At 42.7% G+C, this 22969-nt stretch overlaps 1 protein-coding gene across 2 annotated transcripts in view; it reads right to left on the bottom strand.

Moving 5' to 3' along the window:
* Positions 1-19747, bottom strand: part of LOC149313487 (neutral amino acid transporter A-like) — a 31828-nt gene extending 12081 nt beyond the window's left edge. Inside the window, exons 1-5 of one of the 2 annotated variants that reach the window (XM_089519187.1) lie at positions 19228-19747; positions 10506-10548; positions 7896-7958; positions 6906-6965; positions 1833-1999 (exon numbers count right to left, since the gene is read on the bottom strand). In XM_089519187.1, coding sequence (XP_089375313.1) covers positions 1833-1999; positions 6906-6965; positions 7896-7958; positions 10506-10548; positions 19228-19742 — 848 coding nt within the window. In that variant the 5' untranslated portion in view covers positions 19743-19747. The remainder of the gene's footprint in view (positions 1-1832; positions 2000-6905; positions 6966-7895; positions 7959-10505; positions 10549-19227) is intronic. The other variant, XM_089519188.1, reaches the window with a different exon arrangement.
* Between the last annotated feature and the right edge of the window lie 3222 nt (positions 19748-22969).

Below are 22969 nucleotides of genomic sequence, written 5' to 3'. Positions count from 1 at the left end.
GAAGAGAATACAAACTATCATGGCATAAGGACAAAATTGATAACAATTTTCACGAATAACAAAACATAGGCATAAGACAGGGTTTGATTAAGGAGTGAAATAGATGGTCATAATTAAGTTGTTTCCAGTTTCTTTGTAGGTGTGACATTTAGAAGTGGCCAGAAGCTGCTCTCTGGTCTTTAAGACTGAAGCAAAAAGGAGTTGGGATAAATGGGACTCCTGGCTGCACCGGTCAGCACCTGCATTCATAGGCCACCTTGGAAGTGGGCCATGTGGTCAGCAGGGTTCCAACTTACTTGCAGTCAGAGCAGACTTAAGCCACTATTTTATGCCTGTCTTCTCCAGCCCAAAGTCTTCTATTCTGTTTTAACTAATTATTCAACAAAAACATTCATCATATGGAGGACAGAAGTCCAAAAAAGACCACTTGTCTTTCCAAACATCTTTTTGGCCATGAGAGGTTGACTCAGTTAGTGTGAATTGATACATTCAATCAGTATGAATGATGTTAACATAATCAATAAAAAACTACCAATCTCCATAAAACATGTTCTCTTTTTAATGTCTATTACTAGCTTTTATACAAGGAAACGTTTTATACTATGAAGGTCTCTCTAATACCTTAGTGTCCCACACTATTGGGACAAGGCATTTTTCAATGGCTTGCCAAGTGCCAAAATGCACCCATAGCTGCACCAGTTGTCACTATTATTAGGTCTGTATCCCATGGGCCTCTCCTGCAGGCCATGTGACACATGATGACTTCTGCATGGACCCATCCTGATCCTGATGCTTCTGGAAGGCTCATGACAACCCTCAGGTATGTTTCCTCCTAGGTCCTATATGATGGAATTCTTTGTATAAAAGAATTCTCATGACTTGCAGTCCTGGAACTTTGTCTTGCTCCAAATTGCTCCAAATTGCAGAATAGGTCAAAATTTGTGCATCCACAATCTCCCTCCTCTTACTCCTCCCCTCATTCCTGGCTTTTTGGTAAGCTGATAATGCACAAGCACAGCCTATGTGAAAACATATTCATGCTGAGCAAGCAAATCCTGGAGCCAGCTGGGAATGGGCAGTGATGGGTGCCAAAATTTTAAAGCTACCTCACATACAAAAATCAAACTTTTTCATCTTTACTTCACTTGCCTTGAAATAATAATAATAATAATAATAATAATAATAATAATAATTTTGTTGTCATTGTTAGTCGTCGTGGTAGTAGTAATAATAGCCTGCTCTTTTCCCAGAACTGGCAGTGAGAGCGGCTCAACAATAAAAGAGCAATATAACTCTAAGTGAACTATTCTCCTTCTCCATCAATCTCCTCCCTCCCTCATGTGTAAAGACTAAAAGTGGACCTTGTTCCCCATGCAATTTATTAACTTTCTCTTCCCAGCTGAACAGCCTGGATGGACCTAGTTCTAGGATCTCTTGTTAAGACTGTATAGGAGATTTAGAAAGTAAATGATGCATTTCTCGTGGAAGCTATCTATATGCTTTCTCTTTAGCCCCTTTCCCTCATCTTAACATATTTTCTTAATTTGAGATTTGAAACCTGATTGTATATTTTTGGCCATGGAAGGATTATTTCTATACATGCCAGACTCTGTGTTCATAGTACACATTTGACTAAGTAGCCAAAGAGTAAACGGGCTAAATTGTCATGGATGACAGAGGAGCTGGAATAGTACTTTTACTTCAGGTAAAATGACACATACTTGGGAGTCCTTTTGATGGATGGCTTGAGGGACAGTGTCAGTAAAGGGCAGTAGGGCAGAAGTATTCCAGAGTGCATTCTTCCCCATGGCACTGTTTGAAAGAACACTTACCACATAATCCAAGATACCAAGACCATGGTTGCTTCATTGAAAGAATTAAAGAAACGAATAAGTTCCTCCCCTTCAGGACCAAGCTTTTTCAATGCTACTCCCAAAACCAGAGCAAAAAGGACAAGCCCCAGGATATTCATTCCTTCAGTCTCGGTGCCAACGGGAAACTGAAATAAATAAATGTTCATAATATCAAATATCTTACATGAACCTAGATCTCTAAGTTGTTTTTGTTTTCTCTCTTTTGATGTTAACTATAGCAGGCTACAGAATAGATGAAAACAACATGAAAATTATTGTAAAATCACTGAGAAAGAACTAGAAATAGTACATCCTTCAGTGGAAATGATGATTTTCAGAAGAGCCTCTAGAATGAAAATGGTGGAATCTCTATTGTCTACAATCTTAAAATTAAGAGTCAGAACTTCTGGGATGCCATGTACAACTATCCTGGAGACATTTCAATTAGCCTGCATTATTTTGAAAGAAGAGAGCACTGGTGAACAATTACTTCCTTGTCACATCTTTTGTTGGGAATGGGGAAGAAATATAGCATCACAGAATAGAGTCATAGAATTATAGAATCATTTCCTGCCTTTTTTCCACTTGAGGACACAAGACATCTTGTAACAGGTTTTATTTTATTTTTTAAAAAAGCTCAAAATTCACAAAATACAAACATTCAAAAGTGATTAAACTATAAAAATAAATCCAGTTAAAACACAAGCCATAAAAAATACAACATTGTATAATAGGACAACAAAAAAATAACAAATAGAAAATCTGGCACGTTGTAAAATTCTGTCCACCCAAACAACCAGTCCTCTAAAACCAGAAGAGTAATCACCTGTTTGCACTAGCCACTTCTAGCTCTCCCCACACACACACACACATTTGTGACCATTTTCATGGTCCCTGGACAGTCTCTGGATAGAAATGTGACCTCTGGATCTGCCACAGTTGCCTACCTCTGGAACTGAGCCTACATATGTACAGTTTATGCCAAGGCTAACCTTGAGTGACAAATATGATGCTGGGGGAAAAGCTGCCAGTCTTTGCCATCAGATATCTTAAGAAGTACTATGATAGAACTTGCATTCCAATCACAGGGATTAGAACAAAGATTCAACAGACAATCCAGTCTGTTGTGGAGACATGAAATAATTTTGCTCTTCATCTCAGGCAGTAAAATGTCTTAAGCTGACTGTGGTTTCTGTATACATAAACTTTGTTCAGATGTTAAACCAAGCATGGAGGTGGGTCAGGGCAGAGCTGGCAAAACAGAAAATCCCCCTTGAAATGTTTGATCAATACACATAATGCTGTCTGAACAGATTTATATACTGTCAAAATAGTAATTGGTCGTTAGGTGGTATCAGCAGAACCAGTTTCTAACAAAGCAAAAAGAATTCTTCTGCCTTGGTCATCCCACTTCAGACTAAATTTGGAGCACGATGTCCAGCACATTAGCACACTTAGGGGCAAAAGAGACCATCCCGAAGGGGCAGCTTCAATCCACCTTTTAGCCAGCCCAAGAAAGAAGTGGCTAATACCCACTCCTTTTTGTGCCAGCAAAAAGCTGGCTTTTCCACCCCACCGCAGATGAAAGCCAGCTTTTTGGTGCTCCAGCAGCGTGAGGTGTGTAAATGATGTGCCGACAGAGTGCCTGGAAGCTGACCCATGTGTGGGCTGCTGGGCAGCCTGAACAACTACGCTCTGAAACCGCCCAGATGGCGGTGCAAAGGGGCGGTCTGTTTTGCTCCTTAGTATATTTCCTTCCTATCTGCAGGTTAGCCAGACTTATTTGTGGTCTTCTTATGTGCGATAGCATATAAAAATGGAACACAATTCTAATGGTTGATCAATGATCTAAACATCAGACACAGTCTGTAGTTTTATGAAATTTGTTTTCATAAAGGAGGATAAAACATTGTACTCAGTAGAGATTCTCACCTAAATATAAGAAATTATTATAAAAAATAATGCATGCAGCCAAGAGAATATTTTTGCAAGAACAGTTAACGCTCTTTTCACATGCAACGCTTAAACAGAACCTTAGAGTATCCATTGCAGCCTCTGTGCCATATGCAAATGCTGCTCATTTTTTGTGAAAAGGCAGTAAAAATTATAATACTCATTGAAACCAAAATGGTCTTCCATTTCTTCTTATTACAGAGCAATTAAAACCAAAGCTGATCAAAGTGGTTGAAGAATCATATGTGAAAATGTTCCAATCCCTACCACAGAAGACTGCATTTGTCCATCTCTTCCCTAGCGAAATCAGTGGGCACAAATAGATTCTGGAATCCAGTGTTGTGAAGATGTAATATTTTTAATATGAAAATAGTGTTTAATAAAGTTTTGCTTAAAAAAATGTTGTGAAGATGAGTGCATCTTGACTGAAGACACTGTTCTGCCAAGAGGCATGAACTGAAGCATTGACATGAATCTCTACCACTGAAGACTCCATCTTATTTTTAAAAACCTTATAATTATCCAGACAAATCTAGCCAGTACAAGCCATGAGATTAATCTGCCCATGAGGAGAAAGCTTAGAGACATCTTGCTCTACATTTAGAGATGCTCAGATTGTCCAAAAATATTAAACTAGATGAAATTAGAAGCAAACCAAATATTTTAAATATTAGAAAGGAAAACAGTCCAAAAGCCAGCCAGCTCTCATGGACAGAAGCATCATGCTGGGTTTCTAGGGTACACAAAGGATTCCATGATACCAGAGTGCTGTGAGTAATTATTAAAAAGAGACGAGTCCACATTGTTGAGTGTCCAAAAGGCACCCTGAAATCTTATGAGAGAAAACAAAAGGAGAAGTGGTTTCAAAATATGTGTGGGTGTGTGCACACATGTGTGTGTTTGCGCTTCAAAGAAAAATCCAACACTGTGCATTTTATTCTTGTTCTTACAGCTTAATTTTTGACAGAGTCAAACTAAAGTGAAACAGTCCCATTTTTACTCTTTTTTCACTCCCTTATATCACTGAAACAAATAGTTCTTTCCCCCTTTTCTACAAACAGGAGGACATTGAGGCAAGTAGTGCATTTGAGAGATACCATGGACATGTTATGCTGAAGATGCATACAGTGTCACTAGCTATAATATGTAGATTACCTCAAAGGAAATATTTTGAATTATGCTATTATGCTCCAGCCTAACTGTTCAAAACTGTCCAAAATTTAAAGAGCTACTTTAGACACACATATGAACAGCAAAACCTCATAACCATATTATGTCTACTAATTATTGCTGAATTAAAGTAAGCCCATGCTAAAATGGAGGTGGTGCCATACAAATTAGAAGCTGGATGTATCTCACATTATGCACACATGCAAGAAAGGTTACTGCCTCCCCAGATAGTGCAAACAGCCCTCCAAAAAGCCACAAGCAATGGTGCATACTCAATTCACCCTTCCTCATTGCAGTGTTCTGAAAAGAGCTGATGCAACAAACTTGCAGAGGAAGCCATTTGCTGGCTTTTGGTTCTCTGCAGAAGATCAGGGGAATGAGGAAAATGGAAAAGGAATGGCAGAAACAGAAGGGAAAGCAAGAATGGGGAGAGTGATGAGTGAGGAGACAGGAGAGGAAAGCACAGGCAAAGGTGAAAAAGTGACAGGATGACCAACAAAGCTTGAAAGAGGAGAAAATGGACAAACTAATGAATGGCACAAAAGACAGCAAGGAAGACAGGATCATAAACAGAGAGATATGTTGTGAAAAGAAAGCAAGAAAGGCAGAGGTGAGGTGAGGGGTTGTGTGGCCACATTGTGGAGAGTGCAATTTTTTCTGGTAGCTCTCATTTGACGTACTAGACATTTTCCTTGGTCTCAAACATAGCTTGCCATATGGCATAGAATAATGGCTGTTCAAGCAAAATTGAACTAGGGCATGGGACATTCTCTTGGGTGTTATGAGGTTATTTGGGAACAATCCTGGGATTAATTTACTCTACATTGGTTAGTATCCGAGTACACTCTCAATTGATACATTTCCTTGTAAAGATGGAGCTTGTAAGTAATCTGTAAAAATATTAGTAATATTACTTTATTGGCAACAATTTTACCACAGTTTAAAAATACTTTATCAACTGTTAACATCATTCCTTTTTTTTCTGTATGTGCCTGTGTGTCACATTTAGTGATTACTCCTATATTATTCTTTTAGGGTCATTTTGGATTTTTTTTTATCATTTGGGGTCATTTTTCTATTTTTGAAGCTATTTTATAAAAAAGGATTAAAAATTTAAAATATCACAAAATAATTACTAATGTGTCACATTTGAAAAAATAAGATTAGTGCCTATGTGTTCATTTTTAACAAGAAAGAAAAGAATAGGCATTTGGAGACTTTCTAATAATGTGCTGCTAATTTTTATATATTGTATATACAACTAATAGGATGGTGTACCCTTTTGAGAATTATCACTTTGTAATCTATATGGATATACCATATAATTTCCCTTTCTTTACAAACCTGTCTGAAGATTAATTAAGGCTGTAAGTCAATACATGTGCATTTTAAGGGGAAATTAAAAAAGTAAATAAGAATTTAAAAGTATATATATATTTTAAAAATTACAGAGTAATGCAGTAGTAGAACAAAAAAAAATCCATTTTTTATGATAAAATGTCAGGGTGGTATATAAATAAAAACAGTTTAAAATCAGAAAAGACTGTATGGGTAAACAGAGCCAAGAAAAATCTGAGTTACTCATCCCTACCTAAGGAAGTGCTTATTCACAGCAGCTGAAACATGGGACTTCCTCTTCCTTAAACCATCACAGTTCAATACTTCACTGACCAACAGAAACTGCAGAATTATAAAAAGATTATTATCCAAAAACACTTGGCTGCAAGAAGGACTTCAGATCACACCAGTGAGTTGGCTCTAGCACTTTTCCTACTGCATTTTGTTATCATCAATCCTTCACAACATTCCCTAATATCATTTCTGATTTTTAAAAGGAATGCTGTGAAGATATAAGGAACAATTTGAAGATTAATTCCGAAGTAAAATTTTGTATGCAAAAATTAAGATGAAAATCAAAGCATCACTTACCTTTTCAATGGTAGCATTCCCAAGGTTAGCATTTATTACCTCTTTATAATCAGTGATATACTGTTAATAAAAAAGAAATATTTGATTAAGTATTCTATATAGAGGAGTCAGTGTGGTGTAGTGGTTTGACTATGACTCTAGAGACCAAGCTTTGATTTCCAGCTCGGCCATGAAACCCACTGGGTGTCCTTGGACAAGTCACATGCTCTCAGCCTCAGAGGAAAGCAATGGCAAGCCTTCTCTAAACAAATCTTGCCAAGAAAACCTCATGATAGGTTTGATTTAGGGTTGCCCTAATTTGGGAATGTCTTGAAGGCACACAACAACAATTCTATATAGGCCTGTGTAGTAGGCCTATGACTAACATTGTCATATTTTTCTTTCTTTCTCATGTTTCTCCTTTTAACAGCTTTGCTTGATGAAGCAGCCAATAGAGCTTTGAAAGCTTGCAACAGGTATCACTGTTTTGTAGATTTTGGATGTTACTGTACTTTGCTACCCTTGGATATATATTCTATATACTGTTTGAGAGATATAAAAATAATTTTACATTTTTATATATTATTATATAGATATAAAATTATAAAAATATTTTATATAGCTTGAGGCTTTCTATCTGTAATGGGAAACTGTGAACACATGGTGCAGTGGAATAGAAAACATAAAGAAATCTGAGTTTATTCCCATAATCCATTTGTTAGAATAAATGATGGTTTCTATTAACTATATCCTTGAGACTGAATGTGTGCTTTCCTCCTGTGTGTATTTTTATCAATGATACTAAATACTCCCTGAAACTAGAATCCTATTTTCATTTACCTATGAATGCATATTATTGTACAATGTGGGACTTATGTTTGAGCAAATTATACATAGGACTAGGCTGTAAAATTGTTTTAATGACATTTATATGTACTGTAAAGGCATTAAGAAGATTTTTACACAAAAGCTTGTGGGCAAAGAAAAGGCTAACAAAGAGTCACTGCTTACCTTTTCAATGGTAACATTTCCTATTGTTGCATTTCTTACTACTGCTTTATATTCAGTTGCATACTGGAAATGAAAAATAAATTAATTAATATTTGATATACTGTATGTGGCCACATTGTTATAGAGCTTATGAAGCTACATTTGAAGCTTCTTATAATATGCAGTCTTGAAAACTACATCACACACTGATGAGGTCATACAAATAAAATAATAGCTCAAGCATCCATCTCCCAAAAAAGAAATACATTTTACAACTTAAAGTTCTTATTTCATGAAACCCCCTATAAAGTTCTTTTGCAAATTTATAGATCTAATCATGCATGTGCATGATGAGGAATCATGCATACATGTGTTGTGTAAGAGCACATCTACAAAGGGGTGGTATTTTGGTGTGTGTACGGGAGAATCAAAGCATTCATCCAGTCATTCAGCTGAGCCCATACCACATCAATCCTTGCCATTCTGTACAGAAAGAGAAGGTGGTAGTCAAAAGTTTCCATGTTCAAATGATGGAATTTTGGCACAGGATGTCTCCTAAAACCCTTCTTTAGCTTCTTTTTAAGGACACTTTGGAAGCAGGGATCATGCATGGTCTGCCAAAGACGTAAAGTATTTGCAAGCTGTCCCACTGCTAAAAGTGGGAGTGTACCAGATATACTCATGAAGCTCACCAGCCAATTAAAACTGTAGACATAGGCCCCATAGAGACTGCCAAAATAAAGCTGCTTCAGGTCACTTTGGAGGTATGCTGTTTAAATGATGCATGCCTCCTAAGAGTCTGGAAGCTGCACCAAAGCTGTGCTCTAGTCCTTAGGACTGGATCATGGCTTTGGCATGGCTTCCAGACTCTTAGGACACATGCATCATTTAAACAGTATACCTCCAAAGTGTCCTGAAGCAGCTTTATTTTGGCCTGTCTGTATGGGGCCTAAGTACAAAACCATAGCCATACCTACTTATATATAAAGGTGACCCTGAAGAAATTTTGAAGAAAGTAGTTCCATCTGAACTCAATGGAGCCATGTTAAGTGCATTAGAATAGTGCCAGCAAATGAAATTGCTTGCTTGGTTTTTTTTTTCTTTTTAAAAAACCAAGTACTCTGCACATCACTGACTGGCATTCTTATTAAGGTACTTATGCTGAACCAAGCAGGACAGTGTGGACACAGTTAGAAGAGCCTAAATGAGCTCCCAGATCTTATTAATTTTCATCTAACCATTCACCTAATTTCCATCATTCATCTAAGATTCAGCTGTAGAATTTGTGTATGCGGGTGGGGATAGATGATACCTGTGACAGACAACTAACCAGTCAGGATTTGACATTGGTGTGAGATTCAGTTCAAAAAATGGGAAGCATATGAACTGAACTGAAAGCTTATGAACTGAAGTTTGTTGGGGGGGTTTTCAGCAGAAAAATCACGTTGAGCTTGCTTACACTTTTCTCTTCCAGTTGAAGGATTTTTAGTTTGCAACATCACTTTTGGTGGTTTATTCAAAATTCAAAAAATTACTTTTTGGACTACAATTTGCAATGCCCGTACTTGATGGGCGATACTAGGAGTTGCAGTCCAAAAAGATACTTTCCAGGTTTAGGGTACATTGCCCACTTTTTCTTACAGCCACTGTAATGGTCACCAGGGCAGAATCTGAAGGGCATTCGGTCCCTAGAGCCTTTGATACACAAATATTTGGGGGAAATCTTAAGGTTTTTTCCCCAAAGGGTATGTAAAGAAATATTCCAGTTCAAAAAAAGAAGATTAATGTAAGAAAATCAGATTCTCTTGGTGGCACTCCAGACATTACACTAATTTGAGACTACTGAATAAAGGGTTTCTTCTTGTCAACAGGTACCATATCAAGCATGAAGGATCCAGCCCTGAAATTCTTCCATTTGTAATTTGTTTTCAGCATGTCCAATCTCTGGCTACTCTAATTCACTTAATTCTCCACAATCAAGAATGTTTGCTTAATACTTGTAAATCTGACTCTATACATCCTGCTCACACACCCAGCAATGGATAAGGTACATGTATGTGCCTAAAAGTCACCTATCAGTTTATTGTGATCCCATAAATTTCACAGGGTTTTCTTAAGCAAAGGATACCCAGAGGTTGTTTTGTCAGTTCTTTCCTCAGAAATGTAGCCTGCAGCATCTGGTATTCATTGGTGGTCTCTCATCCAAGTACTAACCAGGGCTGACCCTGCTTTGCTTCCAAGATCAGACAAGATCTGGTACCTTGGGCTGGAAAAATTACACACTAAGCATTGAATAGAAAGAAGCAACTTGCATCCTTCCAACTCTTGCCTCTCCTACCATGCCTTATTACTGGTTCTGGAAACCGGAGCTGATGGAAGCTGCAGTCCACCAACAGCTTGAAGACTGCAAGCTGCCCATTCCTCCATCAGACGTACACTATGGACTACAGAAGTCCATAACAGAAGTAAGTACATTATCAGTTTCCTTGGTTTTGTGTGTGTGCGTGTGTGTATTTGTTGTACTCAAATTATATCATAGCTAAAATCTCTTTATAGGAAATGGGGATCTTTTTGTCAAACACTCCAATCATCCTAGCCCAAACAAAAATAGGAAAATAATATAGACATTACCGATCGAAATGCTGCAGCAATGAGATTTGATGGAAACAAGTTTCTGCAAAAATTCAAAAACACACACAAAAAACCAAAGATTACGATTTGACTACGGCTTAAAAACTTAATTATTTGCTTTCACATTAGAACAATATTATGCCTAAAGTAGGATTAAAACATTAATTCTGCATTAACAAGGCAAAATGCCATGTAATCACCTTTTCTCCTCAGTTTATTAGGCCTGAGTGAACATTTTTGCCCTCAGAGTTCATGCTATTGCAGAACATATACATTGATTATAGCTAAATAAACAATTATTCTCCCCAACCACCATGTCACATTTTTCATGAACTGTAAAAACTATTTTAAAAACCTTGTCCAGCTCTCTAAACATGACATTTCTGCTGCCCCCCAAGCTTTTCCACAACGTAAACCCTGACTGATCCTCTTGGCAGTTGCATTTTATATTAAAACACAGGCAATCTTAAGTATTAAATGTGACAGAACTTGAGTACCAAAATAGAGGACCTGTGATTACAGAAAAGGGGAAAGATCAAAACATAACTAAAACAACAATTTGGAAGATCATTCCTCTTCCAAATGTGCTTCTGTGTTGGTTTGTCTTGAATTATGAGATGATGGATGATGTATAGAATATTATATTGGAAAGAATAAAAAGAATTTCAGTCTATGCCTCTATCATGGAAGCAAGTTCCAGACACACACCTTGCAGAATCCCGACTATCACATAGCAACAAGAGAAATCAGGTGCATCACAGAAAATACACCTGAGGAGCAAACAGCTCAAGTCCATTACCAAACACTGGCAGAAAAGAAAATCTGAGATTAGAGTCTATAAACAGCAGTGGGAATATAAACTTACTGGACTACTGTAATTAAGGGAATGTGACCCAGAAAGATTGCTATGACAAAGGGAGGAGCCACTATCTACAGCACAGATAAATTGTTTGTTCATCAGTTCTCCACTTAATTCTTATTGTGAGAACTTTCCCACAGTCAGTGAGCTATGCTAAAGTACACAATCTAGGGGATTGTTTCTATCAGTGTGTTTCAACTGTTCTTTCTTGTTGTTTTATCTTTATTGCACTAAAAAAAGAAGGGAAATAATTCAAGCCTTTAGAAGTATGATTTTCTTTTAAGATTTGCAGTACTGGTAGATACATGAATACAGTTCGGTAGAGTGATTGCAAAGCATTTACACAGCATGTTCATTTCCTCCTGCAGACTAACCCTGTAGACCAGTGGTTCCCAAACTTTGGTCATCCAGGTGTGTTGGACTTTAGTTCCCAGAATTCCTGACTGTTGGCCACGTTGGCTGCAGCTTCTGGGAGCTGAAGTCCAAAATCACTGATGTAGACTATCAGCAAATCCAGCAAAGGGCTCTCCACAGCTGACCTTACTTTTATTTATTTAAGACTATTAGTATTTTTCTCTCCAAATCCCCAAACTAATATGTACAAAATTACATACTACATGTGAAAAACCTATTTTTGAGGTGATGCCTACTCTATTCTGTTGCCATACTCCTCTTTAGCTGAATGACAGGCAGGCATTACAAGGTACCACAAAGCTGCTACATGTAAGAGGAAGACAACAGAATTAAGGATGGGCAAACTAGAAACTCAGAATATGTCCACTCCCACACCAAAACTACACAGACCCCCAAAGATCATCTACTTATTCTGCATCTCAGCTTCTTTTTGCTTTCTGGGGAGGCAGACAGGCAAATGCTCCCTCTGCCTTGTATGAACAATAAACAAACAAACAAACAACTCTGCATGTTTAGTAGCTGGTACTTTGTTGGACCAAGGTGAATAATGATGTTATGAAGGATTCTGTCTAACAGCAACCCTGTTGCTGTTTGCAACAGGAGAGGGTCCATGACTTGGCATATAAGAAATGAACCAGTGAACTGAGCTAAATCTCTTTATCCTCCCAGCCTTGCTCAGTTCAAAACACAGATCCCATTAAAAGTTGTTTGCTAACCAGTGAGTGCAGGACACAGCCAATCTGTACCAAGATCACTGTGGATGGCCATTGTGGGGGAGTGTTTTAACTGTACATTCCTGTGTGGCAGGACACTGGACTAGATGTCCCTTTCTTGAGCTCAAATGCTTAACAAACTGCCTGTAAATTTGACACTGTACTTTACTTCCAATGAAGAGGACTGATCTCACCCACATATGCAAAGAGATCTTGCAGCATCTTTGAGAGTAAGTGAAAGAAAGAAACTGGTATTATGAGCTTTCATAAACTTGAGCCTACTTCTTCAGATGCATGGGGTGAAGTGGAAAGTCCAGACAGATGCCGGTTGTGTGTGTGAATGTCAACATAAATTCAAAATCTGAACGTCAACTGTAGATGATGCAGCAAGTTCAATTTTAACTATGGTTGCTGGTGGACAAAGGCAGGAGGAAGAATGTTACCTAAAGCCAACAGGTACTGCAATGTGGTGTGGTAACCAGAAAGGAGATATAATGGTGAATGGACATCTAATCACCATACTATATCGCAAACCCACTGAAGACTAGACATATTTATTTGCCTCCACTTCATGTCACCCACAGATTGCCCTCTCTTGCTCCCTCTACCACCTTTGTTCTGTTCAAAGGATTTAAAAAGACCTGGCTAAGCTGGTGACTCTATTTGAGGTCCAAATCTGTGTCTGCTCATACTATGAAGAGAAAGCAAAGGGCTGGTCTCTGTTAAGACTGAGTGTTCTGCTCAATTGCTACCTGCAGGCTTAAACTGATGAATGACCATTGCTTCTGGGCATTCTCCACTGAAGAAATGGAAAAGGTCACTTTTTAGTAGGGCAGCTCCCCAAATCCCCTATCCAGCATGGTCATTCACCATCCTGGCTGGGAGACTCTGGGAATTATATGAGAGTCCAGAAATGTCATCCCTCCATATTTATCCTGTTCTATCATTCCTTTTGATTTCAGATCCACTCCCCTCCTTCTGTTAATCATGGGGAGTAGGGAGTCCAAGTGCAGAGTGTGAATCTCTCCTTTCCCATGCGCTGAAGCAGATCCAAGGGACCAGACCTACAGAAAGTGGGGGAAATTCAATATCATGGTTTCAGCTGGTTGTTTTCAGTCCCCACCTCCAAAACAGACACGAGGAGAGCCAAACACACACCTTCTATGTCATATCTATTCTGTTTCTATGACAACTATGAAATAACACAACTGTAGTAATTGCAGCTCACTGTTGAGAGATAATGTCTGTCACAGTCATTCTACCACAACAGAGATAAGCCATAAGGCCAACTCTGTTTCGAAAATATATGTAATCTCCTTCTACTAAAGAATATATTTAATTGAAATGCCCCTTGTATTTATTCATTACTTGCTTTGGAACTAAAACACCAGGCTGTTAACAGCCCAGATTTGTTAGATTTCTGAGCATGCTAGGCAAAGTGTAGCATGCCAAATATTGTAGGACTACAACTTCCACAATCCTTTACTATTGGCTATTCTGGCTAGGGATGATGGCAACTGTTGGCCACTCCTGCTGTAAAAGGGAGCTATGCAAAGCTGTCCAGGGGTTCATGGGACCTAAGGCAGATTTGATGTTCCATGGCCCTGACATTTCTTCCAGAACTGCCTGGGCCCCTAGTAAGCAATGTTGCAGGACCTACCGTATGTAAGAACTTAGGGCAAGCACACAGGCAGGAGACAGTTGCTTTAGGGGGCAGGACAAATTGCCTAAGTTTCCCTGACCTCAGATACTGCTGCAAGCCCCACATTACATCACTAGACAAGATTGTCAAACACTGCCTCCATATATACAATTCACGTCCGTTCTTAAACATAAAAAGGTAATCATGACTGCCACTGCTACACTGTTCCTCCAACAACTGTCAATAAAAGGCAGTAGAAAAAAGTACCTATGTAAGTGTCACCTTAAAGATGTCTGGAGGCATCAGCAATGCAGAGAGTATAAGAATGTTTAAACTTTTTCTTCTTCCCATATCCATTTCTGAAGCTGCCTGGGGTAGATGGGAGATGTAAATCTTTAAGTCCCTATTTAAACTTCAAGTGCTAATATAACAAAAAATGTCCTGTTGCCTTCCACAAGCAAGTACGACTTCAGGAGTCCTGTGAAGCATAAGGGCCTTTGCAACAACAACAAAAAGTTGTCAGAAAGGATCCAGATTTCTTTCCCCTTTCATGGCAGCACTTAAGTGGAGGAGATACTGCACCTTCCTAACATTCAAACTACAGTGTTTTGCTCCTGGAAGGAAAAAAGAACACTTTCTCAATCACACATGAATTGGTCTTGAAAGTGTATTGTAGAATGTTACATAATTATTGTCATAAACACTGAACAGTGCCTGCTGGAACAACATTCATTTTTGAATTTCAAAGAATTGCCTTCTCATGCCCTCTTATTTATTAATTTACATTTAAGTGTCCTGGTCAGCTCCGTTCTCCCTGGGTGTACCACACTTGCATGGGAGCAGAACATCTGTGTTTATATAGTTCAAGGTGATGAAACCTGTTACAGACAGCCAAAATAAAGCTGCTTCGAGTCACAGTGGAGGAATGGTGTTTCAATGATGCATGCATCCTAAGAGTCCAGAAGTCGCACCAAAGCCACGCTCCAGCCCTAAGGACTGGATCATGGCTTTGGTGTGGCTTCTGGACTCTTAGGACGCATGCATCATTGAAACACCGTACCTCCACTGTGAGTCGAAGCAGCTTTATTCCTTAATATCCAACAATTTCATGACCTCCTCCTCCTCCTCTCCTAACGGGTTGTTCCCACTTAAGATTTGAAACGATTTAAAATACAACGTTTTTAATAAAATCGATTCAAAATAACACTGTTCTTATCCCGCTATCCGAATCGCTTTGTTCATCGTTCCCATCTGGTTGTTTAAATCGAAGTTTTTACCTGCAAGCGTTCCTACTTGGCATGAAATCGGTGTTTAAATAAAGCGATTCTTCTCCTCCATACCTTATTTGGAGCTGTCAATCAATAGTACGTCAGAATGACGTAACGTTAATCCGGAATATTTGGAAGCGATTTATCTTTTGGCATCGTTTCCATTTCATTGACAGCCAGGGAGAATCCCTTCAGAGAGCACAGAGATCAATGAAGGAGGCTTCTGGCAAAAAGCGAAGCTCTTTCCAGAGGAACTATGGGATAGGTTTTGGAGGGCAGCATCCTGTCTCCCAAGACAGCCAGGGAGAATCCCTTCAGAGAGCACAGAGATCAATGAAGGAGGCTGCTGGAAAAGCAGGGAGGGAGCACTCTTCCCAAAGATTATCTTTCCAGGGTTGGAGGAGAAGGCAGATTCCATTTGAGAAATGGAGGGAGAGAGGCTCTATCCCCCCCCCACAATTGATCAGAGCCCTTCCTTGCCTGGGCGAGATCAGATGCCTCCTCGCGAGGAGCATTCCCTTCCCTGCCTGGGTGAGATCAGTGCCCAAGCGGGCAGGGAATGCCTCTTTGAGAGGAGCCTTCCCTTCCCTGCCTGGGCGAGATCAGATGCCTCCTCGCGAGGAGCCTTCCCTTCCCTGCCTGGGCGAGATCAGATGCCTCCTTGCGAGGAGCTTTCCCTTCCCTGCCTGGGTGAGATCAGATGCCTCCTTGCGAGGAGCTTTCCCTTCCCTGCCTGGGTGAGATCAGATGCCTCCTCGCGAGGAGCTTTCCCTTCCCTGCCTGGGCGGGATCAGTGCCCAAGCGGGCAGGGAATGCCTCTTTGAGAGGAGCCTTCCCTTCCTGCCTCTCCTCCGTTAGAAATGGGCTCTCCCCACATAGAGGGGAGGTTGCAATCCACTGGGGGAAGCCTTGTACTCCTTTGGCAGATGCAGGCGCTTGAGCAGCCGGGACTTCAGGCGCTTAAAGCGCTGAAGAGATTAAGCGCCTGTAAACCATTAAAATAATTTTAAAAAATCCTTATCTATTATTGAAAGACCACAGCGGACAAAGGGGTGAGGGAAGCAAAAATGGCGACAGCCAGACGGATGGGGACAGAAAGGGCAACTCCCCCAAGGCCAGCCCCATCGCACTCCGCTCCTCCCATTCATCTAACGCAATTTCAAAGGCTGTCGTTCCTATTTAAATGCTCCGGTTCCTAAATCGAATCAATGGAAAAACGTAGGTCAGACCCTAGTGTTTTTTTAACACGCGTTAAATGAGGAAAACTCGAATCAAAATTTTATTCCGCTCTACAATTCGATTTGTAGTGGAGACGATTGCGAGTTGCTCTAGAACCGTTCTAGGTTTAAATCGGATCCTAATAGGAACGCCACTCCTTGGATTCGATTCAGAACGCGGGGTTTCACCTAGTAAGAACAACCCCTTGATCAGTCTTTTAAAAGTTTGTTTTTAAAACAGTCCACTTTCCTTCTCTGCAGAACTTATCTCTGAATAACTTTAAGCTATCCCTTCTGCTACCTAAGAGTCTCTTTACATTTTAATTATTTTGTTTAAAAAATGAACAAGAATATATGCACTGCTCAAAGCACAGATGTAGTTATCACAACCGTGTGTGTTGAACCAGATAAGAAGTTCCCTCAGCTTTCTTAGAAATCCTTCGTATCTTTCTCAAGTTCACCGACAGTACATTTTCACTCATGCACACGCGGCTATGCTAGCTCCTATTGCTAGGCACATTTCCTAAGAAGCTGACAGCCCCTGAAACCATTTCAGAGTAATGACTGAACATGAAGTAAACCCCAAAAGCCGGTAAGCAAACAGAGATCTGATCAGCAACCTGGATGGAAGACTACTGGGAACCCCATGTGAAAGAAGCATGCAAGAGCAAACTGTTTTGTAAAAATAAACTGAAACCCCTTTGCAAACAGAGAGCATTTTGAAGACTAACAGGTTTACAGAGGCATGCTTCCATGAGCCAAATGGATTTAGCTGGCAGATAATCTATATTTACACACGCACGTGCGTGCACACACATACGCAGAGGGAAAATAAAACAAGGAACAGAAGTTCTCCAAAAGGCTTAGATGTTTACAATGCAGAAATTGTGATCATTCAGGTGTGAATCAGATATCTGCCAAGAGAAGATATGCTTAATTCACTTGACTCCCCGTAAATTAAGCCATAATACACATGCCAGTCTTTAGGTGCTAAACAACTTTCTTTTCTTTTTTTCTGTTGCAAAAGACTGACACAGCTTCTCCTCTGGCATTGCCACCCTTTTTTCTATCATCTTCTGTCAGCCTATATGGATTTTCACCCAAGTACTTTTGAATATGCAAAGCATAGAGCCTGACGCTGCAGCCTTTATATTTTGCATTAGCCACTTTTCTAGAATCAGCTTCTTTGTTCAGTTATTTTATCCATTAATTCACACACAGTAACATGCTGCAGTTAATGGATTGCAAGAGCCTTATGTTCTGAAGACCAATCAATGGCTCCATCCACACTGCAGAAATAACCTGGTTTGACACTGCTTTAACTGTACTGAATTCTGGGCACTGGACTTTGTTGTGGCTCCAGAGTGGAGAGTCTGTTGGAGTTTGTTGTAGCCCCAATGCTATGGAATTCTGGGAACTGGAGTTTCTGGGCCAACAACAAACTCCAATTCCCAGAATTTCATAGCACTGAGTCAGGACAGTTAAAACGGTGACAAACCAGGTTATTTCTGCAGTATGAATGGGGCTTATTTTAATTTCTAACTTACAACAAACTGGACAGATACCAAGATTGTATGACAAATTATAGAGTGTGTGCCAGCCATTTGTCATCAGTACAAATGTCAAGGGTTGGGACCTAGAAGCACAGGGCACATCTAGGGCAAGGCAAAGCCTGGAAAGCTACTTTTAAAAATGTCTATAATAATCATAATCATAATATTTCAGGAATAAACTCTCCCAGGACATGGCCACATAGCCTGAAAACCCCACAAAAAAACTAAAACTTAATGTTTACTTATATCCTGACCTTTTCCCAAAGCTGCGACTCAAGTGTGGTTTACAAGATTAAAAACAGTACTATGAAAAACATAGTAAAGTGTTTTATGGTGAGACCTGGAATATTGTGTCCAATTCTTAGCACCGCAATTCAAAAAGGATGTTGAAAAAATGGAGTGTGTCCAAAGGAGGGCCACCAAAATGGTGAAGAGCCTGGAAACCCTGTCCTATGGGGAACGACTTAGGGAGCTGGGGATGTTTAGCCTGGAGAAGAGAAGGTTAAGAGGTGATATGATAGCCCTGTTTAATACTTGAAGGGATGTCATATTGAGGAGGGAGCAAGCTTGTTTTCTGCTACTCCAGAGACTAGGACCCAGAGCAATGGATGGAAGCTACAGGAGAAGAGATTCCACCTCAACATTAGGAGGAACCTCCTGACAGTAAGGGCTGTTGGACAGTGGAAGACACTCCTTACTCAGAGAATGGTGGAGTCTCCCTCCTTGCAAGTCTTTAAACAGAGGCTGGATGGCCATCTGTCAATGGGGATGCTTTGATTGGGAGTTCCTGCATGGCAGAATGGGGTTGGACTGGATGGCCCTTGGGGTCTCTTCCAACTCTAGGATTCTATGAATTCATAAACAAGTGAAAGGGGTTCAGAGAGGGTTTCACAGTCAAGCATGCAACCCCCTTGACTGGTCCCCCCCCCTTTTTTAAACCCCTTTCCTTAGGCACCTGCTGGAGTTTCCCTCTTCCTGGCAGTGGGCAGGAGCCAGGGAGAGTGCCATGGCTGGGCTATGCCCCCCCCGCCTCCTTGGCATGGCTTGGCCACTCACCTGGCCAGGTCGAGGAAGGAGTCGAGGGTCTCCTTGGGGGTGGCCACCTGGTCCTGGAGGCCCAGCTGCTCCTTGCTGAGGCCCCCTCCTGCGCCCAGCCCCGGGTTGACGGCGAAGGCCAAGGCCACTGCCAGGGCGGCCGCCAGCAGCGTGGTGCCCAAGAAGTAGGCGATGGCGATGCCGCCCAGTCTGCCCAGCGAGCGGGTGTCCAGGCTGGCGGCCCCGGAGACCAGGCTGCAGACCACCAGCGGCAGGATGACCATCTTCAGCATCCGCAGCAGCATCTCCCCCGGGAAGGCCAGGTAGCTCACCTGCGCCGCCGAGAGATGGAGCCGCCGCAGCAGGGCCCCCAGCGCCACCCCGGCCACCACCCCGGAGACCGTCAGCAGCACCAGGCAGTTCCTCCGCAGGAAGCCCCCCAGGGAGGAAGCCAGGCGCCGCAGCAGCAGCAGCAGAGCCTGGCTGGGACCCCGGGGCTCTGCCTCCGAGGGAGCCCCCAGGTAGCCGTTCCGCATCTCCGCCGGCTTCTCCATGGGATCAAGGGCTCAGAGGGCAAAGAGGAGGCTCTTGGGTCCAAGAGGGAAAGAGAGGCTGAGGAGGGGAAGGAAGGAAGGAAGGAAGGAAGGAAGGAAGGAAGGAAGGAAGGGGGCCCTCCTTGCAGTGGCCAGCTGAGGAGGGCAGGCAGAGGGTCCTGCTCCTCCTCGCAGGGCTGAGGGCAGCAGGAGGAGGGCGGCGATGGCGGGGCTCCCCTTGTGCCTTCCCCGCCCGCAGCGCGGCTGATGCAAGGCGCGGGGGCTCTGGGCTCAGCGGCTCCTCCTCCCCTCCCTCCCCTCCCCTTCCCTTCTGCTCCAATCAGAACCAGAGTGGGGAGCTTTAAAAGGCCGGCTTTGAGGGGAGGGGGCGAAGGGACTGAGGAGGAGGAGGAGGGCCGGCCTTTTGGTTTCAGGGGGGGATGAAGGCAGGCTGTGCCGCCTTGCGCCTTTGGATGGACCCTGAGCAAACTCCCCGGCTCCCCCTGAAGGTGCGAAGGAGAGCCAGTGGGCCCTGTGCCCAGCAGCCCCTGGGGACAAACCCCCGGCCAGGGAGGGATGGAGAGGCCGAGCCAGGGCCCTGCCATTGGAGGCTTATTTTAGGCGCCTCCAATCTCCTCCCGCTCTTTGGCCATAAATGGCGACCAAGGCGGAGGGCGCCTCCTCCTTTCTCTCTCTCTCTCGCTCTCTCTCGTTCTCTTGCTCTCTCTCTTTCCCTCTCCCCCCTCTCTCCCTCTCTCTCTCCCTCTCCCCCCTCTCTCTCGCTCTCCCCTTCTCTCTCTCGCTCTCCCTCCCTCCCTCTCCCCCCTCTCTCCCTCTCTCTCTCCCCCCTCCCTCTCTCTCCCTCCCTCTCTCTCTCTCGCTCTCCCTCCCCCCTCCCTCTCTCTCCCCCCTCTCTCCCTCCCTCTCTCTCTCCCTCTCCCCCTCTCTCTCTCGCTCTCCCTCCCTCTCCCCCCTCTCTCCCTCTCTCTCCCTCCCTCTCTCTCCCTCCCTCTCCCTCACTCTCTCTCCTCCCCTCTCTCTCTCACTCTCTCCCTCCCCCTCTCTCTCTCTCGCTCTCCCTCCCTCTCTCTCCTCCCCTCTCTCTCACTCCCTCCGTCCCCCTCTCTCTCCCTCCCTCTCTCTCTCTCACTCTCCCTCCCTCCCTCTCTCTCCCTCCCTTTCTCTCCCTCCCTCTCCCTCACTCTCTCTCCCTCTCTCTCCTCCCCTCTCTCTCTCACTCTCTCCCTCCCTCTCTCTCTCTCTCGCTCTCCCTCCCTCTCTCTCCTCCCCTCTCTCTCTCTCTCACTCCCTCCGTCCCCCTCTCTCTCCCTCCCTCTCTCTCTCTCACTCTCCCTCCCTCCCTCTCTCTCTCTCCCTCTCTCTCCCTCCCTCTCTCTCTCTCTCCCTACCTCCCCCCCTCTCTCTCGCTCTCCCTCTCTCTCTCTCCCTCCCTCTCTCTCTCTCCCTCTCTCTCTCTCGCTCTCCCTCTCCCTCCCTCCCCCCTCTCTCTTGCTCTCCCTCCCTCTCTCTCTCCTCCCCTCTCTCTCTCCCTCCCCCCTCTCTCACTCTCCCTCCCTCTCTCTCCCCCCTCTCTCTCTCCTCCCCTCTCTCTCTCACTCCCTCCCTCTCTCCCTCTCTCTCCCCCCTCTCTCTCCCTCCCTCCCTCCCTCCCTCCCTCCCTCTTGCTCTGTCTGGCTGCCAAAGGCTAAGAAGACTAGGCCCAAGCCGACCCCAAATTGGGGAGGTACCCTCATTGTTAGGCTTTCCATTGGGACCAATTCTAATTCCTCTGAAGGGAGGGAACTCCCTTTTCACTCAAAAAAAGAAAGCCCAGGGAAGAGAAGTGCTGCCTGGTCCTCTGGGTGCCTTGCTTCTCTTCTGGTTTTATTAACCAACATATATAAAAAAGGGTATCGTTCTCCTCCTCCTTTGTCCTGAAGCGGTGCAGGCCCCAAAGTCACCTCCTAATGCCGCCCCCGGGTTCCTTTGCTTGTTTTCTGCACCTGTCTGTGGTTCCTGAGGACAGTGGCTTCTTTAAGGTTGACCTAAAGACAGGGTTACTCTGTGGAGCCTCAGGAGCAGGTGTTGGGCCCTGTAGTAACCACAAGGGTCGCCATAAGTCGGAAAGGGCATGAAGGAACACAACAATCACAACAAAATAATTATTGCTGCACCTTGAGCTGAGCTTTCTTTCCAGACTGGAGAACCATAAAACTATAGACCCTACAACTGGCAAAGAAGCCAAGGGCCATCCAGGCCAACCCCACTCTGCCATGCAGGAACTCACAATCAAAGCATCCCTGACAGATGGCCATCCAGCCTCAGCTTAAAGACCTCTAAGGAAAGAGACTCCACCACTCTCTAAGGGAGTGTGTTCCACTGTCGAACAGCCCTTACTGTCAGGAAGTTCCTCCTAATGTTGAGGCAGAATCTCTTTTCCTGCAGCTTGCAACCATTGCTCCGGGTCCTGTTCTCTGGAGCAGCAGAAAACAAGCTTGCTTGCTCCGTCCTCAATATGACATCCCTTCAAATACTTAAACAGGGCTATCATATCACCCCTTAACCATCTCTTTTCCAGGCCCTGCACCATTTCATGCATTTCATTTTTTTCTACCTAAGTGCAGTATCTTGCATTTCTCCCTGCTGAAGTTCGTTTTGTTAGTTTTGGCCCAGCTTTCTAATCTATTAAGGTAATTTTGAATTTTGATCCTGTCTTCTGGGATATTAGAAATCAGTGTGATTTCTGTAATTGCTACAGTCTTTTATGTCTCCTTTTTTATTGATAGGTATGTATATTGATTGTTTCCTGTCTATGGGCCACTGGTGTGTTTTCCATATTTATTGGCATATTTTAGTTAGAACTGAATTTGACTCTGCTGCTGTGGATTGTAGTAGTTCTATTCATATGCCATCTGTTCCTGGTGATTTATTGTTCCCAGTTGCTTTGAGTGTTGCTTCCATTTTGCTTTCCAAAATTTGAAGTTCACATTCATAAGTTTATTCTTCCCCTTTGTAATTCATTAGTTCATCTTTTTGTATATTTTTTCTATTTATTGCTTCCATCAGTCCCCCTCCTCCCATTTCATTGTGGTTGTAGGGAATCCCTGCCCTTGGTTTAAATTTCCCTTTGATTTCTCAAATTTTGTGGAACAGGTCTCTTGTTCTTCCTTTTTTGTTGCCAGCTTCTGTTTCACTGTTATTAATCCTACATAAGCGCAAAGCATTTTTTA

This window comes from Sceloporus occidentalis, unplaced genomic scaffold (assembly GCF_023333645.1).
Source record: "Sceloporus occidentalis isolate IW3139 unplaced genomic scaffold, rSceOcc1.0.p SCAF_4, whole genome shotgun sequence".
Taxonomy (NCBI): domain Eukaryota; kingdom Metazoa; phylum Chordata; class Lepidosauria; order Squamata; family Phrynosomatidae; genus Sceloporus; species Sceloporus occidentalis.
This window is presented reverse-complemented; position numbering and strand designations above follow the sequence as displayed.